The sequence below is a fragment of the Haliotis rufescens genome, unplaced genomic scaffold, assembly GCF_023055435.1.
Source record: "Haliotis rufescens isolate VD_foot unplaced genomic scaffold, xgHalRufe1.0.p SCAF_47, whole genome shotgun sequence".
NCBI lineage: Eukaryota > Metazoa > Mollusca > Gastropoda > Lepetellida > Haliotidae > Haliotis > Haliotis rufescens.
Window position 1 is genome coordinate 3,158,147 of NW_025964190.1, and position 27,125 is coordinate 3,185,271.

General features: G+C 38.4%; 1 protein-coding gene across 5 annotated transcripts; it reads right to left on the reverse strand.

Moving 5' to 3' along the window:
• On the reverse strand, positions 1-27,092 carry LOC124120554 (ATP-dependent RNA helicase DDX3X-like). 5 transcript variants are annotated; one of them, XM_046483413.2, is made up of 17 exons: positions 26,976-27,092; positions 23,602-23,689; positions 21,857-21,916; positions 18,442-18,606; positions 17,730-17,810; positions 16,364-16,478; positions 15,412-15,651; positions 15,152-15,251; positions 14,253-14,468; positions 13,755-13,853; positions 13,064-13,224; positions 10,870-11,014; positions 9,889-10,033; positions 7,729-7,925; positions 6,630-6,747; positions 5,313-5,472; positions 1-4,559 (listed from the first exon to the last, which is right to left on the reverse strand). In XM_046483413.2, the coding sequence occupies exons 1-17, from the start codon at positions 27,021-27,023 to the stop codon at positions 4,373-4,375; spliced, it is 2,325 nt and encodes a 774-aa protein (XP_046339369.1). In that variant the 5' UTR covers positions 27,024-27,092; the 3' UTR covers positions 1-4,372. The 5 variants fall into 5 exon arrangements, with proteins under 5 accessions (XP_046339369.1, XP_046339370.1, XP_046339368.1 ...); XM_046483414.2 differs by having other exon boundaries at positions 7,729-7,910; positions 13,755-13,856; XM_046483412.2 differs by having other exon boundaries at positions 13,755-13,856.
• Positions 27,093-27,125: the final 33 nt, after the last annotated feature.

Consider the following 27,125-nt stretch of genomic DNA (forward strand, 5'->3'; position numbering starts at 1 on the left):
GGACTGACCGACCTCAAGACATTGCTCGAGGACATCATAAAAATACTGCACCTCAGATCTATCAATGATAACAAAATATTCATGTGAACAAACATTGAACTGTGTTCCACAACTCAATCATTCTCATATCTCGCTGACCTCAGGTGTCAAACCACAAATATTTTGTGCTGTTTAAAAATCTTCAAACACTGAAACTGTCAAACATGTCCCTTCTGACAAGTTCAATAATTATTTGGACCGAGACAGATTGAAACACACAATCTGGACTCCCAAGTGCATTAGACTCAAGTGTTTGTGTAGAATGACATACAGCACAAATATCATGGCATACGTTAGGGCGACACATTACTCCATTTACATGGAGGTGACCAAATGTAACATCTCGACGGTTAGCCAGACTTTTACACAACTAAATAAGTTTGTCAATATGAGAAAAATGCCGTCCCATATAAAAATCAACTCTCTCCTTAGTGCTTTATAAATTTGCCTCGTGGTTCTTGATTCAACCATTTAATAAAACCATGAAATGGTACATGTATAAGATAATGGCTTAAGTATCACATATAACAATGAAAAACAAATACTACAGAGTATTGCTGTATAGAAAAAAAACCTGCAATCCCATTGTCTGTGCAGAGAACCCTTTGTTCGCATATACATGGCAAAAACATTCTTGGGAGTTCTTGGGCAAATAACCATGTTTCGGATCATGAAAAGGTTGGGCAAGAAATAGTTAAAACAAAAGGAGAAAACTTGTTCAGTTTCCGTTGTTCTTTCAGCTTGTTCAGATATTACATAGGACTGGCATGGCTGCCCAAGAATCAAGACCTGTGTTTTGCCAAGGCCACATCTCCTACCATGCATTAAAATATCCACAGGTCAGGCAGGGAAACTGAATGACACTGGATCATACTGGTGTGAAAAGGGGCCGATCACATAGCAACCAACAGCCTAATTGCAAATCAAGACCTGTGTAACAGTCAGATCTAAGTTGGGAGGAGTACCTGTCATTCGTACATGACTAGTTCAGGACAATACAAATAATACTAATCAATAATAAAATCCCTGCTCTCACTCCCGTTCAGGGCTTCCCTGAGCTTAAACTTTACATATGGATCAACATGTTATATCTTTGCGCAGTTAAGAGGGCAACATTATTTTAAAAAATAACATGTAAAAAAAATAATGTAGTTTGATTATCATAAAATCCATGATAACTTTTATGATACATGATCAGAAAGAAAATTCAGAGATCCTTCAAGTAAGTACTCTGATCATGTCATACAGTGGAGACTACGTCCCTGTAAAGTAAGTAATGTCGAGTATTGATAAAAAGACATGATATGTTAGGCTCACCGATGCCAGCGAGTTTCATCTACACGATGGGAGACTGTTACACAGCCAAAATTTGAGTGGAAGGAACAGTGAATATTTCACTATGTGATCATAAGTTAACATTAACAGCATATCAAGATCATACCAACAAGTAAAATGCTCACATAAAAGAATGGGTACCTCTTCAAAATGCACAATACCCCATAATCTGCAGTTGGCTAGAAATGAATGACGCAATACGCCCTCATAGTCATCACAGATTGTTCAATGTGGTCCCTGGCGATATCAACATAAGTATGCAAGTACTTCAGACATCAACAATGCTCGACCCTGAGCAGGACCAGACAGACTTGCCAGCTACCAACAACTCAATTGCAGCCTCGCTCGCACACGCGTTCACACACGCACACTTCAGGCAGGCAGGCAGACAGGCACCCACTCTCACAAATATGGGAGCATTCTTCACAAGTCAGTGGGTAGGGAAAAAGACGTAAGCACCAAAGTCTCCGAGACATTAAGTTCCATTATTCAGGCTTGCCTAATGAACGAACCAACCATACAATTCATGCCAAAACACTCCCCATAATTGCTTGTGGCAAGGCCATTATACTGATGGATCATCATACAGGGAATTGCACATAGGGCTATCTATGTCATGAACAAGATCTATCACAGATATTGGGCTATGAAATAAGTGATATTCAAACCAATTTGAATGAAAAAGGTTCACCAAGGCAAGCCTGACATGTCTCTCAGATCGAGGCACCTATATGTGCTGGATATTCTCGGTTCTCTATGTAAGAACTCCAATGACTATATGGGCAAGAGTTTGAATGGAGGTTGATTAAAATAACATGATACTGGATGAAAATCACTTATGCTGTATTATGAAGTTGTACATAACATGGAATGTTGTATTATCATGTCATGATCAATTTGACTGTTGCGGACTTGAAACGTCCTATCACTAGCAGTAGGGTTTCTCTGCAGCTAAATGGGACCAGCCTATAGGTACAGATTGATCCTGTATAGACATAAATACTGTTGTATACTGTTGTATAGCGTACCATATTCTACCATACATGACAAAACACTAGTCGTCATCATCACTTCTTAACACATTGCACTAACTTTGGAGTACAGGAAATTGGCACTTGAAATGCAAATAAATAGGCTTCGATCATTTGTGAAATGGGTAGTGGAATTTCAAAGTTAATTCAGACAGTTAGACTATATACATCACATGACAATGGAATACGAGGCAAATGAATGTCATGTTAAATTCTAACTATAACAAAGCATAATATTTCAACTGACGGTTCCTTTATATGAATAAATGTACGGCATATATTTGTTGTGAAACATTAAAGAAATATAGAACATTCTCAAAGAACAATTTTGCTGTGTCAACAAAAATGGTTCCAAATGTTTAACTACTCAATTGATCTCCGATAACCTCTATCCCTGCCACCACAGTTTGGTGCATTAGCTTAAAATTTGGGAGCAGTCATTTTGAGGTATCCCCTGATTGAATGGATACTTCTATTCACCTTATTACTCCATATTTAGTACATATCGAATAATATAATTCATAGATTACTGTAATGCAACTTTTAAAGCTAAAGGAAAGAGTTTCACAATCGACGCACAGGGTTTAAGTAGTGAACATGTAGTGAGGCATCATTCTCAATAATTTCAATCTTGCTCAGCGATGCATCAACGAGACCTCTGGCAATCAGAGAACAGCCCGACCTGGCCTACACAGTTCCATACATGTATTAGTTACAAATATCTGCAAAATGTTTTGATTAAAACAAATATGTTAACACTTCTTGGATAAATGCATTGAGAGTGAACATGGTGTTCTTCAGGCAGGGCATTTGAGGTAAAGATGTGTTAACATACAAAGTCTTCGTGAAGTGCCTTGCAAGTGTGAACTGTACTGGTCACACGTAGTAAGGTACGACTAATTACGCACCTTACACAGGTTAAGAGATGAACAAGACAAATACATTACATTTTGTAGAAATATGGCACTTCAGTTTGTCAATGCCCTATTCAGGGAGGAGTCGACAACGTTCGGCAATACATATAAAACCCTGTGCTTCTGTTTTCCCTTCGTATGTGCTTTGAGGCTTAGGAAATCATCCCTCTGTCGAACACAGTCAGCTGACTATGATCAGCCATAATAAGTCCCACCTTACAACCAACCATCTATCTAGGTATCACTAATACTTTCTGCATTAGTGATCTGTCAGTGGACTTGGATTTGCACATACACGACCAAATCTGAATTTATCACAGGACGGCATCTTATACACAAAAACTAATCTAAAATATAACACCAAGAAAATTGTTTTAAAAATGATGATAATAAAAAGCCTGGCTCTTTAGATGGAAACAGGTGAAGAACCAGTATAAACGTGTGAGTTTCCAATTGTTTCGATAATTTACCAGTAGTAACAGATGAACGATTACATTTAAAACAAGGCTCATAAAAGTCTTCCAGCATTGTTGGATGGACTAAACGTCGTTCCATCAACAGTGAGTATCTCTGTATTATAAAATAACACAATTTCCACATCTGTATTAAGTGAGTGAAGACATTTCACCCAACAAGTGATATTTTGAAAGACAGCACAACTGTCTAAATAGATGCTGAACAAATCCAGCCATTTTCATGTAAAATTTGCAAAAATTGACAGTTTTGTTTTCTTCATCTGTAACTTCAGAGCGTAACAGTATCCTGTCACAGGGGTACATTCTGATATTGTTGAACAGTGCAAGGCGTCAGCATGCCTTGCAAGGTTAACTTTGGCACAAGTCAAGACCACACACGAGTCTTGATCATGCACAATATCAGTCAAATAATTGTTACTGGTTCCATCAACTGTTTGCCAGTCAAAATAACAAAGTGCACCGTTCCAAGCAATATGTGAGAAGGGGAGGTAACTGCACTGACAAAAACCAAACTGGAGTTGAAGGGAGACAACTGCAGCTTTGTCTCCTGTTCCAGCACGTGGAGGTCAGCAGTGATTTAGTTGCCCCACCAGTCGTTAGCAGCTGGCTGTTGGTTGTACGCTCCTCCATAGTTGCTGTACTGGTTGTACTGGTTGTAGTGGTTGAAGCCTTGCTGCTGGAACCCAGGGGTCGCAAAGCCCCCAGATTTACCCTGCTTACTCTGTTGACGGTAATCACGAGCTCCAAATCCTCCAGATCCATAGCTGGAAGGGAAATGCACACAATGACTACATGCTGACAAAACACTTATTAAGTGAGTGAGTGAGTGAGTGAGTGAGTGAGTGAGTGAGTGAGTTGGGTTAAACGTCGCTTTTAACAGTATTCCAGTTATATCACGGCGTGTCAGATTGATGTGGGAGGAAAGCCCGAAGTGATGCAGGTCTCAGACATTTACCACTTCGGTGAAACCCACAAGCACGGGTATGGTGCTGACAAACCTAGAAACATAATCAGGGCGAACAAGGATTCAAACCCACAACCATAGGTTTCTGGCGTGCCCAAGGGACGCAACTCTGCACAGCGAATCGCGGCGCCTTAGACGACTGGGCCACCCGTGCCCCCCACACTTATTAAGAAGTTGCGAAGGAGTTATTCTTATAAAGGCATATACTCTTATTACTTCTTTTATTATTAAGCATTTTTTCAGCTCAATCACAAAGATTATGAAGTAGAGATCTCTGAGCGACGGTAAATCAGTCCATACCACGACACACCAGGGACCATGATAAGAAAAATTGGGATTCAAACCCATCACTTGCAGGATCTTGGTCCGACTATGGGACACTATTCTGCCACCTTGACAACTCTGCTACCCATGACCTCGAATTCAACAAAAGGTCGGAAAGAACATCTGCAGCAGACATAAACAGACGTATCTTCTTATTGTTTATTGTATGGTATTAATCTTGTCATGCTGATCCAATTACGTTTTATACAGAGTATATCCTGCAACATACCGTCTCCCACCGCCACGTCTGCTTGTTCCGCCAGATGAACGAGCCTCGTGAGCCATGGACTCGAGCCAAGTTGGAACCTCCTGATTGGCTTCCACTAGCAAGTCCAGCAGGTCACGGATAATGTTCTTATTCTTCTCATTGAAGAAAGACGTGGCAAGACCTGGAAACAGAAATATATGGAAGCAATTATAACCATGTTTTAGAAGCTGTCCCTCCCTTAAGATCTAGTGTCATTTTCAAACATCTCTCCATGCATTCATTTGCAGGAATTCAAACATTGCTTGGGCTCAAAATGATTAATTTCAGTTGCTAGCAAATATTTATCAGTCATGAGTACCTGTGGTATGTAGATTAGGTGATCACTATGCACATAAGTCAGGATGCCTTTCATAGCATGGAATTGATAAGCATCTACAACAGTCTATGAGTCAACTAGCCGAACTTTTCTCACAGGAATATTTTCAGTAGATTTTAGTCTTAGTAATGTACTATCATGACTATTGGACGAGCTTACTATATGTACCACTACAAATGGCTACATATCCTTCCGAATTCATGTTTGTCTATCCCGAGAATATAAATCTGTGCTAAGGAAAAACACAAATCCCATGATGGTAGTCCTCATTGACTAGTAGTATTTGAGGGCTATAATTCCGAAAAAGTTCTCAATGCTTAATTTTTTCCAGAAACTGGGACTAAAAACATCGGAGATCAGTTAACATTTGTCTTCTTCAAATAGGACCAGTACAAATTCTGGGGATTACTGAAAAAAGGTTTACACTAGTACTAAAAGAAAACCCAAATTTCTAAGGCTGGCTGGCTGCCTGTCATGCACCTACAACGTAACGTTTGTTTTTCCAATTTCAGTTTTATGGCTATAGCCGATTCAGGGAATGAGTATTTGCAGACATCTTTTACCCCATGAAAGCCTCACAGAAGTTGTCACTAGCACTTGTCCTTTCCCACCATAATTACTAGTACATTTGGTGACAATTTTCCAGGAAATGATTCTTTTTGTTGTCGTCAAATGCCACGCTTAGCAATATTCCATCTGTATGACAGCGAGTCGGTAAATAATATAGTCTGGACCAGACAATACAGTGATTGATATTGTGAACAATGATCCATCCTTTTAGGGTATGATGACACTACAAACTGAGTCACCGAGCCTGACCAAGTGATCCATTTGGTTGCCTCTCACAAGCTCAGGTTGCTGGGGATCTATTCTATCCCATAATCCCCATTACAGATTAACTTATTCAGCTACATTGCTGTCTAATACTACTAGCATCCTCTATGATAGAAGCTGCTACTCACCAAGGTTGCCGACACGTCCAGTACGCCCAATTCTATGGACATACTCTTCAATGTCACTTGGCAGATCAAAGTTGATGACGTGACGAACGTTGGGAATATCAAGACCTCTTGCAGCAACCTGAAAGTATTAAACAAGTATCAGCTACAATGCATTCATGATATGTTGATAAACACTGCACTCAACAAGAGTCATCAGAAAGATGAATGTTCTTGAAGAAGCATACATTGTTTACCCACAAAAGATCCACCATGGTCGCATCCATATGAAATGCAAATTAAAAGACGTGTGTTTCTGTGGATTTTTTTTATGCAAACAAATGACAAATTATAAGCATCAATAACTAAACAAGCGTATAGTCGACGAAGTCATCTATATCCCCCACCCATTTTAACATGTTATGGTCCCAAACAAGGTAACTGATCCAACATTTCTCTCAGCCCATGTCAAAAAAGCTGCAATGGAAATTCTAACATTTCTAAAACTCCTTAATATCAAATGGCACCAGTTCAGTATGTGCTTTTTATATAGACATGCAATGTTTGGCAGGGAAATATTTAACAGTTTATTTGTTATACTGCATAAATGAACCCACCCTATAATAAATTTTAAATCCAAATTGTTGCCATGGAAACATAAAAAATAAAAATTTCAAAAATTCCTAAATAGCAAAAGGCACCACTTCAGTATGTGAGTGATAGATTTGCCAAGTTTTGATCAAATACACTGAATGGTTTTTGAGTTCTGCCCCGGAAAAGGAAATGATTACGGACGGACGGACAGACTGGCTGAACACTTTTCCCCCCCGCATTATCTGCCGTGGGGATAAAAATATTCACTAGCAATGTGACAGGGCATGTAAATAATCAACTCCTGACCCAACAATCCAGTGATTTATACTGTGCGCAAGGACCCACACTGCAAGTGCATGTCACTAAGCCCGACCACCCAAACCACAAAGTTGCCTCTTATGGTCAGCGTAAGTTGTTTAGGAGCAGAATCATAAAACACAGGGGATTGTTACTATCAAACACCTTAGGAAATTTAGCTTGGACAATAGATTCTAATCTATAATTTGCTCCACGAAAACAGAATACATACCGCAGTAGCTACTAGGATCGGCCTGTCTCCTGAACGGAACACCTTCAATGCATCCTCCCTCTCGCGCTGCGACCGGTCGCCATGGATACTGGTAGCAGGATAACCCTCCTTTTGCAGGAACTCCTCCAGTGCATCGGCACCCTTCTTGGTCTCGACGAAGGTCAAGGTGAGGGACTCGGGACCTGTAGTGAACATGCCTTTAAGACATGGAGAGGGTATTAGACATTTGCTCATGTAGGAGAGATACCCTTGGGTGACCTCACTTCAGCAATCAGCATGCACAAAGAAGCCCATCAGACAATGAAAATCGTTTCAATTCCAAAGAGGATTTCAATACGAGGAATTCACACATCATTTGGGCTTGTTATCGAATCTTATATTCCACCACTGTATTTCCAGTTCAGAGTCCAAACGTACCGCCGAGGTTAATATTAAGATAAATATGGAAAAGACAAAAGGTTGCAGAGAGAAGCTAAAGGGATTTCTGTTATGTTGCCAAAGCTCAGGTTAATCGTGGAAAGGACTAACTGTTTGAAACACTGGCATTAGGTGGGAAAATATAAGGAGTAGCAAGTTATAATAGAGCATTATCAGGGCTCGAGTCAAGGAACTTGAAAACCAAGTGGTACCAAACAAAACAAGGTTGCACATGTGTGGAAAGTACGAGTTCAGAAACAAATTTAGATGTATTTTTTTTCACATTCACTTGGTGTAGGTAGACATATAGTAGGGCGGTTACGATACACTTGTGTATTCGATGAATCGAACCGAAACCATTCATGAATTGAATTCGTTATTCATGGCCACTAGAACCGAATATTTATGAATATGCTATCATGTATATTTACATATCCTGTACCTAAAAATATCCATAACTTTTATATGCATAGATTTCTTTCAATGACAACACCCTAATAATATTTAATTTGATAGTATTGTTTTCACTGGTCATTGTCGCATTTGAGCAGATACTAGAGCCTGGATAAGTGCAGTATATAAATGCATAATTTATTAATAATTAACAAACCATGTCAAATAAATTATGATGTTATTGTTTCACTGAATATAATAAATAATACATAAACTGCTGACTTGTTATTGTAATTGTGAATTAATATTCGTATTCGTTACCCTATATTCGTGATATGAATCGTATTCGCCTCATAGTGTATTCGTTGCAGCCCTACATATTAGGTTGCATTTTTCAACAATAGGCTGCACTTATGAATGTTTTATATTGCCACATCAAGCCCTGACTATCCAGGAGGCAGAGAAGGTGAAAGGAGAATTATGTACCATAGTGTCACAGGCAAAGGCTCATCCTTAATAACCGACTCCCTACTGTGGAAGGTAAGGAAAGTTGTCTGTCTTGGAAGTCAAAAAGACTACCCATAAAAAGTTAGTGATAAACAACTTCGTGACCAGCATTCACCTGGAGGCCCTTTTTAAGGCAAACAATCCTATCAAGCAACCTATTACTGGTTATCAAAGAAATTAGGGTCATTATTTTATCATAATTGGTTTTTGTTGTTTGCAAACTTGGCTCCTGAAAATGTGGACAGTATAGATTGGGGAGATCATGATAAATCCAAAGAGTCGTGATAAAACTCTCCCCTGCACTTTTGACAAATGAATGTGACAGACCCAGTGGTTATGATAGGCATATACCTGCAACACTAGAGTGGAACATTTCAGTTGTCTCAGCAGTTATTAAATTAACAAGAAATTGCTGTCTGAGGACAGTTTTCTTTAAATTAACAACAGACTGCTGTCCTAGGACAATGAATCGCTTATAAACACTTATATTGTATATTCACATGTACTCATTTTTCACATTACTACACTATTGTACTTATGGTCATGGCAAGCATACATGTAGAAATTCAGAGGAAAGGGTTCAGTAAATTTAAGCCTTTAAATATTGTAAAATACTTGAGATATGGTTGAAAAGATTAGTTCTGTTAAAACTGGGATTTGACTGGTTAGCTTTTCTCAAAGGCCTATCATAGAATAAATACTAATCACCCAGTCATATTGAAATAAGTTATTAATGCCATTATACAATGCTCCATCAACTTGGTGACAGCTAAATAATAAACAAATGTGCGTAAAGTGTTTCAGTGTAAAGCAGCTGAAGCTTGCGCCACTCTGCAAGGCTACCTGATGCATTGATAAGATCAAGGAGGAAGGATCTCTTCTCGTTCTCCTCCACCCACACCACTTTCTGCGTGATGTTCTCACTGGTACTGCCAACTCGGCCCACAGCCAAGAACACGTAGTTCTCCAGGAAATCACGGGCTAGGATCTGTAAGGGAAAGCCAGATGAAAGGTTCTTCTCTATGGATGTTTAAACAAGAAAACATGGTATTGCACCACTTTCAGCAATAATCAGCGTTAGAAATCCTATGGACTATCAGAAATTTGCCCTAGTGTTTTGCTATATGTTATCATTGTAAGGACCAGTGGACTAAAACTGTTAGTTTCTACCGCTGATAATCCAGCCATATCCCAAAAGGGCACACCAGAAAAGGGCTCCAGACATTGTTGCAATGTGAGGAATTGAACCAGGCTTTTGGCATGTCAGGTGAATGCTTCAAGAACTAGTTCCTGACCTACATTCACTTGAATTAAAGTGAGAGTATAGTTTTACGCCGATTTTAGCAATATTCCAGCAATATCGGTGTGTGTGTGTGTGAGAGTGTGAGAGTGTGAGAGTGTGAGAGTGAGTGAGTGAGTGAGTGAGAGGGGACACCAGAAATGGGCTTCACATATTGTACCCGCACCTGAATTAAAAACTACACTTAGTTCAAAATGTATTAAAATGTTATAATGGAGAAGAGAAACCTGCATATAACAGTGTAAATAATGCTGTAGATAATTTCAATGCAGGTCATAAGTAACACAAAACTTGCCATTGTTAAGTACCAACCTGATCTAGCAATACATTCTGATTGGTTGGTTGGTTTGTTGTTTAACGCCGCACTCAGCAATATTCCAGCTATATGATGGTGGTCTGTAAATAATCGAGTCTGGACCAGACAATCCAGTGATTAATTTCATGAGCATCGATCCATACTACCCCGGTGTCTTCAAGGGCACATTCTGAAGGTTATATCTTGGCTCATGTAAGGCAGCACCTACCTGGATCTCCTTGGGGAAGGTGGCACTGAACATGAGGGTCTGTCGTTCTCCGGATGCAGGCATGCCATTTTTCTCCACTATCAGACGAATCTGGGGCTCAAAACCCATGTCCAACATACGATCAGCTTCGTCAAGAACCAAGAACCTATAAAAGTGAAATAGTTAATACAATTTCACAGATCAAGCAAACTCCAGATATGAATGAATGTAATTACATTTTACGTTGTAACCCATCAGACAATGAAAATCGTTTCAATTCCAAAGAGGATTTCAATACGAGGAATTCAAACATCACTTGGGCTATATCTTGCAAAGAAACAATTACCAAACACTGCTTTATAACTTAATCAGAAAAATCACAGAGAAGCTAGTGTTGGTAAGTATGATGAAACCAGGGTCAATCTGCTTAGTTTGTTTGTTTGTTGTTTAACGCCGCACTCAGCAATATTCCAGCTATATGACGGCGGTCTGTAAAATAACCGAGTCTGGACCAGACAATCCAGTGATTGACATCATGAGCATCAATCCACGCAATTGGAATCGATGACATGCATAAAAGCAAGTCAGCGAGCCTGACCACCCGATCCTATTAGTCGCCTTTTACGACAAGCATAGGTCGCCTTTTACAGCTAATATGGGTTGCTGAAGACCTATTCTACCCCGGAATCTTCACGGGTCAATCTGATTAGTCAACCCTACCATCTTATGGAAACAACTCTGCAGTGTCAGACAACCTACATCTCAACCAGACAGGGACTATGTTCATAATTGTGTTTTTATTTTGATGTTATGTATTGTGATCTTGATGTTATGTATCGTGATCTAACATTAAAGTATCACGTCACAACAGGTCATGGAGGGCTATACATCTCAGGATCCCCCAAAATGATATTGGTCATCTAGGCGAAATGCATGACCTAAGGTATAGTTATGACAGTTTGGTTCAATGCTGCCTTGAACAATACTTCAGTTACATCTGACACAAGTTTGATGAAGGATTGTTGTTAACCCCGATCTTCAAGGGTCAGTTTGATGGAGGGAAACCTGGAGTAATGAAGGTCTTACCGACCAAGGATCATAATGGAGCTAAATCTGGCCTTCAAACCCAGACATCACAGCCAGGCACCCAAGGAAACCAGTCCGCATAGCTAGTTGTAGTGCACTAGACTAAAGACCCAGCTATGCATTAAATTCATAATTACACCCTGACCTCAGAATCAGAATACACACAGATGCCCATCAGACAATAAAAATCGTTTCAATTCCAAAGAGGATTTCAATACGAGGAATTCAAACATCACTTGGGCTATATCTTGCAAATAAACAATTACCAATCACTGCTTTATAACTTAACCAGAAAAATCACAGAGAAGCTAGTGTTTGTAAGTATGATGAAACCAAGGTCAATCTGATTAGTCAACCCTACCATCTAAGGGAAACAACTCTGCAGTGTCAGACAACCTACATCTCAACCAGACAGGCACAATGTTCACAATTGTGTTTTTATTTTGATGTTATGTATCGTGATCTAACATTAAAGTACGTCACAACAGGTCATGGAGGGCTATACATCTCAGGATCCCCCAAAATGATATTGTCATCTAGGTGAAATGCATGACCTAAGGTATAGTTATGACAGTTTGGTTCAATGCTGCCTTGAACAATACTTCAGTTACATCTGACACAAGTTTGATGAAGGATTGTTGTTTACCCCGATCTTCAAGGGTCAGTTTGATGGAGGGAAACCTGAAGTAATGAAGGTCTTACAGACCAAGGATCATAATTGAGCTAAATCTGGCCTTCAAACCCACAGACATCAAAGCCAGGCACCCAAGGAAACCAGTCTGCATAGCTAGTTGTAGTGCACTAGACTAAAGACCCAGCTATGCACCAAATTCATTATAACACCCTGATCTCAAAATCAGAATTCACACAGACGCCCATCAGACAATGAAAATCGTTTCAATTCCAAAGAGGATTTCAATACGAGGAATTCAAACATCACTTGGGCTATATCTTGCAAAGAAACAATTACCAAACACTTCTTTATAATACCTTAAAAACCAAGGTCAAGCTGACCAGTTGACCCTATCATCTATGGGAAGCAACTTTGCAGTGTCAAGTTGCAATCACTGTCTGGTGGAAGGGTAGGCCATCAGAAATGCCACACCCTAACAATTGTAAATACACTCACTTGCAGTAATCAAGCCCAATCTTGCCTCTCTCCACCATGTCGACAAGACGGCCAGGGGTTGCCACGAGCATGTGGCATCCACGATCTAGATCTCTCATCTGTGCGCCAATGTCCGCACCTCCATACACCACACATGGCCGAACTCGGGATCTGTAAGCAAACTATAAACACACCAACATTAACTGTCATTTACCTGAGATTGAAATTCTTCAGACTAAAAAGGATTTCTATTTGTTCTTTGATACATGAGCTAGTTTTAATAACAATTAACCAACGTCGGAGAAAACAATTGCATGAAAACATTTGTTTTAGGGATCAATCACAAACTTTGGAATCCACTTGCACAACTGATATAGAAAGTCAAAGTGAAGAGTTCAGTTGAAAATCTGAAGATTTTATAGTGTGGTGACATCCATGATGCAGGACGTTTGGCTCACATGTAATAGTGGCAGGGGCTTTGCAATAATTACATAATTTCAAATCCATACAACATCTGGAAAGAGTTTGGGATGGGTTATGGTCAACTTTCAAATATACTTTTAGATTGCATTTAATTAAATCTTAGCTTGACCCCTGTAGAAACTTATTTAGTGTGGAAATAATGGCTTTCTGGGGACAATTCAACACTGGTGGGTGATGGCCCGTGTTCATAAATCCCAAAAATTTGATCATCCTTGTATCATAAACTCACCTTTCTGGCTTCATCGTAGATCTGAGAGGCCAGTTCTCTTGTGGGGGCGAGAACCAAGGCAATGGGGTACTGCTTAGTACGCTTGCCGTATTGTCGCTGCTGCTTTGAGAGATACAAAACATGTCATTACACACAAACACGTCATTACACACAAACACGTCATTACACAGTAACACATCGTTACACGGTGAAACATCACAACAGTCAACAATGTATACCCTAATGTTGAAAACACATCTGTACCCTGTTGTGGAAATTAAGGGTTCATATTCTGCTGCCTCAGTTTATTCAATATAATAGCTGCATTTTCTTTAGAAAATCCAAATATTGAAAAACTTTGCACCTCTCCTAGGTAAAAAAACTGTTCACCAAGTTTGAAAAGAATCTATGGGGTAGTTTTCAAGCTATAGGTCAAAAACAAAAATTTCCTTGAAAGGATAGACAAAATTCCTTGGAATGACTATATAGTCACAAACTCTAAGGGTATAATATTACTACCTGTTGAGGGACTTGACCAGGTCCTTTGTCGTAGATCTGGTTGAGGATGGGCACAAGGAAAGCAGCAGTTTTGCCAGAGCCTGTCTGGGCACATGCCATCAGATCTCTGTGGCCTAGTACGATTGGGATTGAGTACTTCTGCACAGGGGTTGGCTTAGTGTACTTGCTCAGTGCAATATTGTTCCTGATGATCTCACCAAGTTCACAGTCCTCAAACTGAAAACAGTTAAGAATCATAGTATTAGGCATAGTCGTAAATGATTAATCACATAGTTCTCTGACCTTCAGATGTGGTGAATTGGACATATGAGACACTATAGAGATATAAATTGGTCATTAGGGATGAAACATTTGGTGCTCTGGTGCATCTGGAGCTTTTATGTGATGATGCGATACACAATAGGCATTTTTCTGTATCGATACAAGACAATACACTAGCTGAAATACATTACCTACTCTTTTCATGATCTCCAATGTCTTTGTCAGTCAAATATGTGTTGTAATTAGCATTTTGAGTTCACTTCTAAATATAGCTGCTACGAACATGTATCTATAGCTGGGTTTTCCTTTTGAACCCGTTCTGAAATATTTCATTATCAAGAAGTTTCCATGCGATATGACGTATATATGCGCATCGTGATACGTATCGTATTGTGACCCATGTATCGTCATACAGACATGGAACACTTAACCTTGCTGTATCTTTTCACCCATGTTGGTCATCTTCAAAATAAATAAAGGATAGTTTGGGACTTAAATTCAACATCAGTTGTCTAATCTTGATTTAGTTAAACTGAAAGGTAAGCCTGAACATGCCAGAAGGAGCACCAAAATCTCAACACGAGCCTGCAACAAGTTACATACACTAGATTGTGTCATATGAAAGCAATAAATCTTACACTGTCAGCAGCTCTGGGAAGGTTCTCTCCACTAGCATCAACAGGAATATCATCATATTTCTCAAAGTTGATGCCAGTGCTGCTTGATCCAAATAGCTCCCTGAAAGATAGTAATTACAATCAATTATCAGTGGCATCTAGGAACAATATCAGTAAACCATTTAATACACACACAGCACAAAATTGAGTTTGATGTTAAGACTGAATATGCAAGTACCAATCACGTCATGTTGAATGACATCTGATCAAGATTTACTCACTGTTCAAGTCGTTCATTTTTCGGCAAAGGGATAGACCAGTCTTCGTTGCGGATATCCTGGTTCCCATTACGGCCGGCCCATGCGTCGCCGTCAGTTCTGTTGTCCCACTTGTTGTGGCCCCACTCTCGTTTACGTGGGGTGCGGTCCTCGGCCAGGGCGTCCCATCGGCTGCTTCCCACAGGCTGTGGGGGAAGACTCCCCTGCCGGTCATACTGTTCTCCACCCCATCTGTTGTCGGGTCTTTAACAAGCCATCATAAATGATTAAGGACTACATTAGAAATTAAGGGGATATTTAAAGTTATTGTTAAAAGGGAACTTCCTTGCTGTTTCCATGCTGACATGAGGTGTTGCATTCTGTAACTACAGCTTGCTGACTACAAGGTTCATACTGACATGGAACACTTAAATTCAAGGCCTTTTCATTCTCATGTTTACTCTCACAATTAGGCAAATGAAGCTCTAAAACAGGGGCAGTAACTCTGTCAAAATTAGTTGAAATGAAACGGGACTGCGATATGCATATCAACATGTCGACATCTTATGTGTAGAGTGTCAGGGATATTCTCTGGAAACTGTAGGAGGAGCTGATTTCACAAGCTTAGTACCCTCTGTGGGACGGACAGACGGCGCCACGACATAATCCCCCTTCGGCCATTCTGGCCCGGCGGGGGATAAAAGCAGTATGAACATCACAAATTTCAAAACAAGATTGATTTTCACAATCGTCAAAGAAGAAAAGAAGTCGTGTCATGAATGTCACTGTGATAAATGACACATATTCTTGTTACATAACTTGTTTTTGTGTTTTAATACCTTTATATACAAGGTTGTCATTTTGTCCAAATTCAAGGCTTTTCAAGGTTGACACTAAAAACCTACATTGAATCAGCACTTATCACTTAATTCAATAAGGTTAATTTGGAGAAGTGCTTGAAGTACACGGATTCTACCTGTCATTTCTTTGGAAGTTTCCACCACTTCCTCGTCGGTTATTGAAGTTGCTGAAGCTGGCGCCCTGTCTCCCGCCTCGGTTGAAGGTGTTGTAGCCACCCTGGTCTGGAATTCCTGGAAATAAACCGAGACCTCAAAGCTGGTGTACATATATTATACCTATTGCAACTGAAGTATTCTCAATATCATGCAACCAAATAAAGATCCTGTCTGGCATACCAGAAGGAAATGGTTCATGAACAGCTGTGGGGTAGAAAACGACATGGTGGGTGGGTTAGTGTTGATGGGGTAGGGAGAAAGGGATGGTTAGGCGGAGAAACAAATCTGAATGGATCCAAGCAGCTGTATCATAAAATACTTATAGTGACGGATATAGATCATCCTGATGGACCTACCGCCAGTATCATAGATGAGTATTTTCGTTTTCAACGCCTAACTACTTCGGTCTGAATTGACATCAAGGTCTTCAGGGTGCCAAACATGTTACTATTTCAATTATCATCTCTGTCTATTCTGTGGGATTACGGTTATTTCGCGGAAAATAGAACATTTATTGGTCTCAATACATGACTTACATTGTCAATGGAGGAAACAGATTTCACTAGTCTTCCCGATAAACTAAGTCAACAAGATACATAAAATGTCAACCTTCAAAGTAACACATACCACAATCATTACATTTTACTATTTATCTGGATGTCAATGACTTTCTCTAAGGGACTTCTATTGGTCTGATGCAATTTTCCAGTGTTTCTTAACACTTAACACTATATCTAGTAAAATGGCACTGGTAGACAGTTGATGTGACCTTTGTGCCTCACTCTATTAGCACCAACATGCCAATGTTTCATTTCTCATACTTGGTCTTGTAACAGCAAGAACATTTTCAAAAGTAAAACATCAAATCTACACCAAAACAAAGACGCTTCATTCAAATGAACCATGTGTGGGTTGCGATCCCGAAAACAAATAACAAATTGTCACAGTTGGCATGTTAGTAGCCATAAATGAAAGCATACTCTACTGCAGAAGATTTCACCCCTACATGTTTAACATTATATTTGAATCCGATATTTATATCCTTAGACACTCCAATAGCGTCATTATGCTTGCTACACACAATACACGACACTATTCATTAACACAGCACAAGTTTAATACCTTAACCATTGGCCTCTCCAATTTTAAAGACTGCTTTGACGTAGCTCAAATATTGCTGACTCGGCCTAAATCATTCACATACATCACAAAATTCAGACTAACACTCCTTACTCACACTCTTACTATAAAAAAAAAAGAAAAAAAATTACCCATAAAAAAAAGATCTACAATGTCTACTGCAGAGAAAGCACAACAATCATTTACCCTGAGGCCCAGGCATGGGAGCACTGTAACCTCCGCGGTAACCTCCCGGACTGCTGTTGTAACCTCCACGATAGCTACCGTCTGAAAAGTAACTTCACCAATGTTACAATGTTAAACCAAACGAGGAGCAATCATTGATGTGCAACTACTGGGCCAGATAAGATCAAATATCAATAGTTGACTATCGATAGTTTCAATATATGTACACACCAAAAAAAATACACTGATAAACAAAAATCATGTACTTTGCTATGTTGGCTGCTTGGAGTGAACTGTTCAAACGGTATATAGGTTACACAGAGTAACCTCCGACCACTCCAATGTATGTATTGATGCACTAACAAACTTAACGACTCATTCACTGATGATGGTACAAGCACTGCACCATGTACACAATGCTGGGCACTTAGTCTTCCTTATGTGTTAAGCAGGACATATCGAGACCATTCATGACATTGTTATCATTGACCAAGCCCTTGATGAACCTTCACATTAGGCCTATGGTATCATACAAGCTAGGTTTAATATCAGATAGTTTTCTAGTAAATTTGGTACACCGACTAAGAACTAGAATCACCACTACATTTGAAAACAAGGTCACATAATGCTGGACAGAGTTAAACAAGTCCTAAATATGCTTAATAACAGCAACACTCAAGGTATCCAGAGCTGTTTTTTTTATCCACTCTAAAGTTAACACAGGACAACCAACCTCTTCCATCACCCCCCTGCTGACCGTATTCTCGCCCACCACCCCAACCTCTCTGCTGTTGTGGTTGTGGGGGTGGCATTGGTGGGGGGACCTGGGGAGTCATTATCCCTTGGGGTCCTCCTCGCATGTGAGGGGGGACATAGCGCCCTGCCTGAGGAGCGGCACCTGCAACAGATGACCAATGTGTCACCACTGAGAACCAACACATGTTAACATGCTTAACAAGATTTCGCTTATGCATGTCTTAAGGTTAAATTATAAAGAAAGCATTTTAGCCTGTAAAACAGACAAAGACCAATTTGTTTAAATATTTTCTTTCTAATGGAAGTTATGATAGATATACGATAGTTGAAGCCAAACGACTCAATGCTTGATTATGTAGAGTTGACATTCGTCAATATACCCTTAGCCACAATTGGTCAGATTGTCAAACTGTACATGTTGATCACATATTTATTCACATAAAATACATATCTGATATATCAAGGTGACGAAATATTGTGGACAGTGCATACGAACAATATTGATATAGCAAACGAAACCAATCAATTGTGAAAATGTGCAAAACTAAACCAAACAAGTTTAAAATTTGTCTAAGAATAAAATGTTTATTAATACAGATGAAGGAATACAATGTTTCCACGCCACAACATAGTTCGTGTTTCTAGATTCACTTGTTCTCGTCATGCTGGTAGATACGAGTTCATCTTGTTCACAAACATATAAACATAATAGACTGGTTCCATCAGTAGATCAAATAGGTGATAACATAAATAAAACTAAATTTACCAAAAAGGACAAATGTGACTGCAGAAGGCCCTGTCAGGTACATCATAGAGTAAAGATAAAAGATACTAATGTGCTCCCATTCCTAGTTTCAGCATCTTTTTGATCAGTTCATTCTTCTATGACATTGACCACTTGTCATCCAACATTTCCTAAAGACATTTTTCATTTTTTTTAAACAGTCCGTGTTCCCGCTGGCTTTTGAAACTGCCAGTCCACAACTCTAAAAATTACCAGTCCCCACCATTTTGTTGTCAATCCCAACTTTCAAAAAATTCAAAAACGAATGAAAATTATTTGGTTTTAATTCTTTCAACATTTTGTTCAGTGCAAAGATGTCATCTCTGATGTAACTTAGATCTATAAGTCATTCACTCAAGCTTCAGTCACAATTTTCTCTTTTTTTAATATTTCCAGATGAACTCGCTACAAATGGATATTTAACCCAGAAATAGACATGGGGAAACCCTGATGGTAACAAGACAAGCTGACTTTCTTAAATAAAATGTACTTCTATGAATATCACCAATGTTTTGTTCAACAGGATTTATAAGGTACTTAATTTGCCGGTCCACAGGGACTAGCTGACACATGAATTACCGGTCCAAGCCTAATTTTACCGGTAAAAAACTGTTAATTACCAGTAAACGGGAACGCTGACAGTAACCAAACAGTTATAGAAAAATGATCTGTCAAAATGTGTGAAAAATCATGGAAATGTCCTCATAGCATTTGTCTTCAGCAACATTACTGTTACAGTAAAAGACAACTTCAGCTTGCCAGATGAAAGTATATTTAAGATGTGTGATCAAAATTGATTTGACGATTTTGAACACATTAATGTTAGCTGATTCATGATGTGATGTCGAGTTTTATCACATACACCTTAAGTGATCAGTGAGAAGGGTAATCGCAGTCAAGTTGCTGAACCAAAAGCTTATTTAAATGTTTTGGGGGACCACTGACATTGTACATGTCAGAATAGCTAACCTCTACACTTGCACAAATTTCAAAATTCCGAAGTCAACAAAGGGACCTCTAATATGGCTCAAAGTTCCAGGGTTCAAAATTCATAATGGAGTACCATTGTTATGGCCAATTTGATAACCAAGCAGTACAAAATGAGTTCCCAATGTTTTAAGGCCATATCTACAAATCACATTTCTTAAAACAAAAGTACCTTGTGACGTTTTTTTCTTTGTGAAGTCAGTGAGAAATGTACTTCAGACAAGCATGACAAACCGGAAAACCCCATGGGAAATGAACTTATGAACATGCTTAATGAACAGAATTTGAAATAAATCATTTTATTATCCAAGATCATTTTGTTGGTTTGCATAAACTCCAAAGTGCACACTTGAAAGACTACATTTCTATCTGATTTCACACAAATGCAAAAAGAAACAAGAACTATGTTACAACTATTGTTAAATCTGAAACAACCGATATGTCAACAGGTAGTACATAGATTATACGCCCTTCGTAATACAGACCCTGTTAATGTCAGCTTAGTGTGACATTCTGGTCAAACAGAACTTGAAACGGTGTTAGTCATGATTGGATAATAAGTATGGTATACTAGTTGCATAATATCTTCCTTTTGAATTTGATGGTTATTGAAACAGTTGCCAAAATGAAAATGCTCAATGTAGGATTCAAATATAGCCTCATCCTGATATATCTACACTAGCAGCAATCATCCTGTTGCACTCAATGTTCCTCCTGCCAAATGTTCAATCAGCTGTTTGAGAATAATGGCAATGAATTGAAATTGATGCGATTTTCAAAACATTAAACTGCTAAAAACTGTTCACACCAATGGGCATAATACAAAAAAACAACTTTAGACAATGATTAATAGCTTCAGAAAACAAATACAACTACTAAGGAGGTTCATCTCGCATAAAAAAGTGAAATACAATTTCAAACCATCATGCAGGTATATTCGTTGATATTGTACTTTATTTTACTTTTTTTCTATTGCCAAAATGATCGTGAATAGCACCTTAAAGAAATTACATTAAATGGCTGAACAAAGACAAAAAATATCAGTGTGGAAATTGTTATGTCTGTTCAGTTGCACTAACTTGACATTCATGAAAAGAAAAGAAAAATGTTTTCAAAAATTTTGAATAGGTGAACTGACAAGCGAAAATGTAAAAAAATCAGAAATAAAATGTTTCTTGGTCTATGTCGTGGACGGGAACAAAAAAAAAATCAAGTGTTCCTAAAAAAAGGAAAGAACAGACAGTACCAAGATTATGTTCACACTTGGTTGTCTTCAACATTGACATGCTAATCCACAGTAACCTCTGTATTATTTATTGTCACACATCCTTACAATAAAGCATGCTGCCGCTAACTTCATATTTTAGACACAAGTTTGTAAAAAAAATATAATACATCTACGTTCTAAACGCTGAAATATCAAATGTCATGCACCAATCCCAAAACAGTAATGTTGGACATTTTCTGTTCGTTTGAAAACACTCACTACATCATTCACAAGATGAGAAATACTACATAATCTAACTTAATATATTGAAGAAAGATAACAAAAGCAAAATACAAGCTTGGGCTAATTATTAAATGATAGCACAGAGCATGAGTATCAAATATGATACAAAACCTTGCCCGTAGAATACGATTTGCTCAGGCGGATATCGGTTGTTTGGTCGGAATTGGCCATCTACAAAACACAGTAACAAGCAGTAAATGGAAGTGCTCTTGCACGTTTTGATATTAGTAGGAACCTCGAAGAAATACTATTTTCCAGTTTAATGCCCCCCCCCTGTTAAATTACTTCAAAAGCTGCTCTCGATCACTACATGACATTTGAATGGTAAGGAAATGCGGTGATAACTGTAGTCTGTAGATAAATCTTTTCCGAGAGAAACCCAAGACAAGGAGATCTTTTCACTGGAAGATCACGAAAAGTGCTTTCAGCCCATACTTGAATCTTGTCTTAAAACATGGCCGACAAATTGACACTTCTTGTGGATTATATCAAACAGAAGTAAGTGCAAGATCACTTCCACAATCAATGCAATTTGATGTACAGTATCATCTTGTTAAAAGCATTTATATTATTCAACTGCTAAATGTGAAGAAAAAATTCATATTCACAGCAAAAATATACCTCCACTTCACAATAAATCTTAAATTAAGACAAACAGGTGTAGTGTAAGTTTTATTTCAAATCAAAACAATAAATACCACCAGAGCTTACAGCAACACACAGAGTGATGGTAATGACAAGAGGCTAGGAATGCACAAGTCAACGTTAACTGGTCAAGCGGGAGCTCACATGCACCTTAATAACTGGTCAAATACTCCAAATTGAAAGAAATACATTCAACTTCCTAGGAAAACAGCACGATTTTACTATCTAGGAAAGACTTGTCAATAATTGATACAATACAATTTCTTTTCAGCTGCAACGATATATTTCAAAATATTTCTTACATTAAATGGCAGGGTTAGAAATTGGCACTAGTCCTATAGCCCTTGCCAAACTGCCCAATGGTAAAGGTATCACAAGGACTAGTAGAAAATTGCCATTTTTAAGGGTTTTGCTATATGTTATCATTATAAGGACTAGTGGACGAAAACTGTTAGTTTCTAACACTGAAATGGCATATTTTGTATTCCCTACACTTCCCAAAAGCACTTATTTTCAAGACGGGTACGCCTGACATGCTTATCACTGCTAATATACCAGCATATAAGGATAATGCTGATATCGCTATAAGTGACACAAGATCACGGGAATCAGACAGTATACAAGCTTTATAGAAAGATGTCCTTCAAAAATTATGATTCAAAATTTAAGTTGTCTTGAACCTTAAGTATACAAAAGAAGTTCTTTTCAACATGTTCAAATGGCTTACTTATTTCAGTCTCACTTACACCCTTGATTTCCTATGCAGGTATAGAGAAAACAATTTCTTCTTTTACACAGTAGTAACAAGGTAGGTATAACTCTTATATTAAGAACGCATGCACTTGATGTAAACATTTCTATACAGCACTAAGATCACAGGTCTACCATCAAGCTGTTTTCTATTTCTTTGTATGATCGCTCACTTATTAAAAAGGGATAAGAAAAGAACATGTACAAAGTTTAAATGGTTCATTCTTAAGTTGGTAACGATGTCCATACTGTGACAATTTTAAAAAGGGAATCATTCTCAATTTAAACCAAATAATTTCCTGTTGCATGCGGCACTTTTCGTAATGTTGTACATGACACCAAAGATCAATGGCAGGCCTGTGGAAATAAAACCAAATCTCCCAACCAACATTTGGAAATACCGCTGAGCAGGTGGTGCTACCGGAAATACCTGTTGCCGACCTGCAACAACAACTACTCACTGTTAGGTGGCCCAGCTGGGAAAGCCTGGGCAGTCCAATCACCGCGACCACGGCCTCGGCTGGCGCCGTTCAAGTCTAGCCCAGCAAACTGTTAACATAAAACCAAATGTACGACTGCACAGATTCAGCAAGAACTTCATACAAAGTACTAAATTGCACAAAGCGATCTTGAGCTATGATTATTGTAAGCCTATGTTAAATTAAGGGAGTTATGATCATTTTAGCGCCAAGATCGCTTTGTGCAAGTGGGCCCAGAAGCCACAATCAACATGATCAAAATATGGTAGCGATATCCATATCCACTGGACAGGTAGAAATGTCTAAAGTACTGTCGATATGTACTGTAACATAACATTTAGGAAAGTATTTTTTATTGCACGGATTAGTGTTTGTTTCTTGCTGCACATCGCTATGCAAGACTGTAAATTATCTAGACCACATAATTCAGTGATCGTCATGAGCATAGATCCATGGTAGTTAAAGTCAATCTGATCATCCACTAAGTCGCCTGTTATGACAAGCATATATTGCCGTGATCCATATTTGTACCCAGTATTCCCACAGTGCCATATGGATTAGCCACTTACCGACAGTGACTTTAGCAACTAGGCCACAACCAGAATCCAGCAAAATTTTGTTCAGCGTAGTAAGCTCAGCTAATATAAATTATAATACCAAGCTAATAACACGAAGCTGTACTAATGCTACTAGCCAAGTTCTGGCTAGTTTTTAGGGCACAGTTTCTACATTTGCCATGTGTTCAAAATTATTATCTCATAGAATCTGTTTGGCTTTTGGACTTATATTTGTTCAAACAGGGGGTCAATGTGCTTAAAATCCTTCCAAAACAAAACACAACATTGAAGACAAGCGAGGAACTGCTCTAACTGGTAAGCAAATGGAATGATCATGGTAAGAAGTTAACTAAATCAGCCGATTCAACCCTTATTTCCAATGTCTGCTTCTTTATTAGTTTGAGGCACCTGACACCTGGTAGTTTACCAGTGATTATCAGTGTTCATGGTGGCGTTTGAAACACTAAAAATTACCAGTCCCCCTTAATTTTTTGTCAGTCCAAACTTTCCACAAATAAATAAACATATGAAAATGACCTGGCTTTAATTCTTTCGACATGTTTGATTGAAAAGATGTCATCTCTGAAGTAACCTAGTTAGATCTACTCGTCATTCACACAAAGTTCAGTCACAATTTACACCTTTTTTTTTATATTTCTGGACGCTGTCGCTATGAATATATACTTAACCTCAAACCAAAGCAAAATGTTATTTCCTTGTACTACAAATGGACAACAGGACACCCTGATGGTAACAGACAAGCTGAGCGATAAAAAACGTACTTATTTGAATATCACCAGTGTTTGGTTCAACAACAACTTATAAGGTACTTTATTTGCCGGTCCATAGGGACTGGCAGTCAAATAAATTACCAGTCCAAGCCTAATTTTACCGGTAAAAAGAACTGGTAAATAAGAACACTGTATTATCTACAATTGATCTTGCTCAGACCCTCTGAAATATGTCATTTTAAGAATAGGATCAATATCAATGAATAACATCACTTGCCAATTCAACCAAAGCAATAGGCCCAGTTCTCACGGGTCTAAGCTTCCATGTTGCAAGAAGAAAATGTCTTACATTAATTCACCTAAAGTATGTATTATAATTGAACACGAAAAAAAAAAATTCAACTTGTTCATAATTGTCATTTTGCAGTGAGATATCAATACTTCACTGGCTTGTCATAGTTCTACAGTAGATTCTCCAACCGTGAATACACATTGACACTGTGTTGTGCAATAGACTAGATGTGTGTATTTTTAAAAGCTAATACCAGATAACCGAGCCAACAAAAGGCAATCTTCCTACTATCTATAAATCAATTTAAAACTCTATATTTATCTAGGTTGCCAAACTTAGTTACTGTAAGTGCATGTGGGAAGCAATTTGGAACATCGTGGCCAAAACTGTTTTTCTAAAATATAACAAAATTCAGAGGTATCCACAATGGCTTCTCATGAGCCCTACTCAGTGCATGAACTTTGTGTAAACCCAACCACTGCCTGATATTGAAGCAATGTGAAAAGATGAAGGTCACAATGCTATTTAGCACACATGTCAGGAGAGGATCATTGCTGTAAGCATCATGTGATCTGTGTCCTAAAAGGTCTTTGCATTTGCTGGATAACTACCTCATAGCAGTCATAATTATATTCAAAGGTGGAGGATGATTACATATACTAATATAGTAATATGAAATATTAATGGTCACAAAGTGCTTCTTTAATAAACATCTTATTTGAAACTCAAATTTGTGCTTTTGGAATAATGGTTCAGACTGTAATAACAGGATTCATTATCGTAAACACTTAACATCTAAACCAATACTGAAATACAAGAAAAATAAGAATGGCGCATTGTCCTATACAAACCATGCATGATAATTTTCCCGATCCTACCAAACATGTCATCGTATAGTCACAAATTTGGTTTCATTTTGATCTACACTAATTTGGAACAAAATGAACAGATGTGATAAGAAAATCAATATTTTGAATTTAACAATTTTGATTCTTCTTGTAACTTCTTAATTCATGAGACTGTTTCTGAACTGCAAATCTCAACGCAAGAATAGATGATACTAGTGAACTCAGTGAGATTCCTAGTTAAGATTAAGCATCCATGGACCATGTTCTACTTTTAGAACATTGTTTTTCACATGTAGCGATGTGTGACATGGTTCTGTAAGAAGGCCTCTCCCTATTAACGGAAATTGTCGAAGGTAGACTATAGTGTGAATATACAAAACTGATAAATCGTGGTCCCGATTTCAACTTACAAATCTGATTTTTCATCATCATGCGCAATTACGATCAAACGAAGCGGGCATATATCTCATGACAGTGCAGAAATTAGGCCCATTATTTCAGGCTCATCTACAGATCAATGAAGTCCATGAGAACATGAAATCCCTAACTTCCCTACCACCGTCCAAAACCATGCGGCCTCAGCTAGCCTATTAAGGACCACGCGACCCCGACCGCGAACTGTGGAAAATTTTGTTCAAAGGAATTTCTTCCAGCTAAAACAACATTCATGAAATGACTATTCACATCGAAAAGCTCTTACTCGTTGATGAATTTATGTTTTGAAAACAAAGAAAAACCTTTTCAACAGGAAAGATATAACAATGAGAGTGAATTTGTGCGATCGCTGTTCACGCTCTCTTCACGTGGTCGGCGAGATCGCCATGCCATTTCAGAGCACAAAATAGAACGACACTAATTTAGGTCAAAATCGCAGTTTAACTAAATATTTTCTGTAAAAGATTCGACAGAATATGTCTACACAATATACCTGCTGCTCTAGACCCTTTCCATTTTGATGGGTATCATTGGGATTCATACGGAAGGTTGTCGTTTCCCTTTACCGACGAAAGATGGATAAAACAAGATGGAGTAGAGTCCACAAAGAACGCTATTTATAGTCTCATTTCGCTGACCTAGG

Excerpts from the sequence above, each read along its gene's own strand:
- LOC124120554 (XM_046483412.2), bottom strand. The coding sequence starts at position 27,023 with ATGAATCCCAATGATACCCATCAAAATGGAAAGGGTCTAGAGCAGCAG. Across the intron at positions 6,748-7,728 it reads CGATCCTAGTAGCTACTGCG|GTTGCTGCAAGAGGTCTTGA; the intron begins GTATGTATTCTG and ends TAATACTTTCAG. Across the intron at positions 5,473-6,629 it reads TGGACGTGTCGGCAACCTTG|GTCTTGCCACGTCTTTCTTC; the intron begins GTGAGTAGCAGC and ends TTCTGTTTCCAG.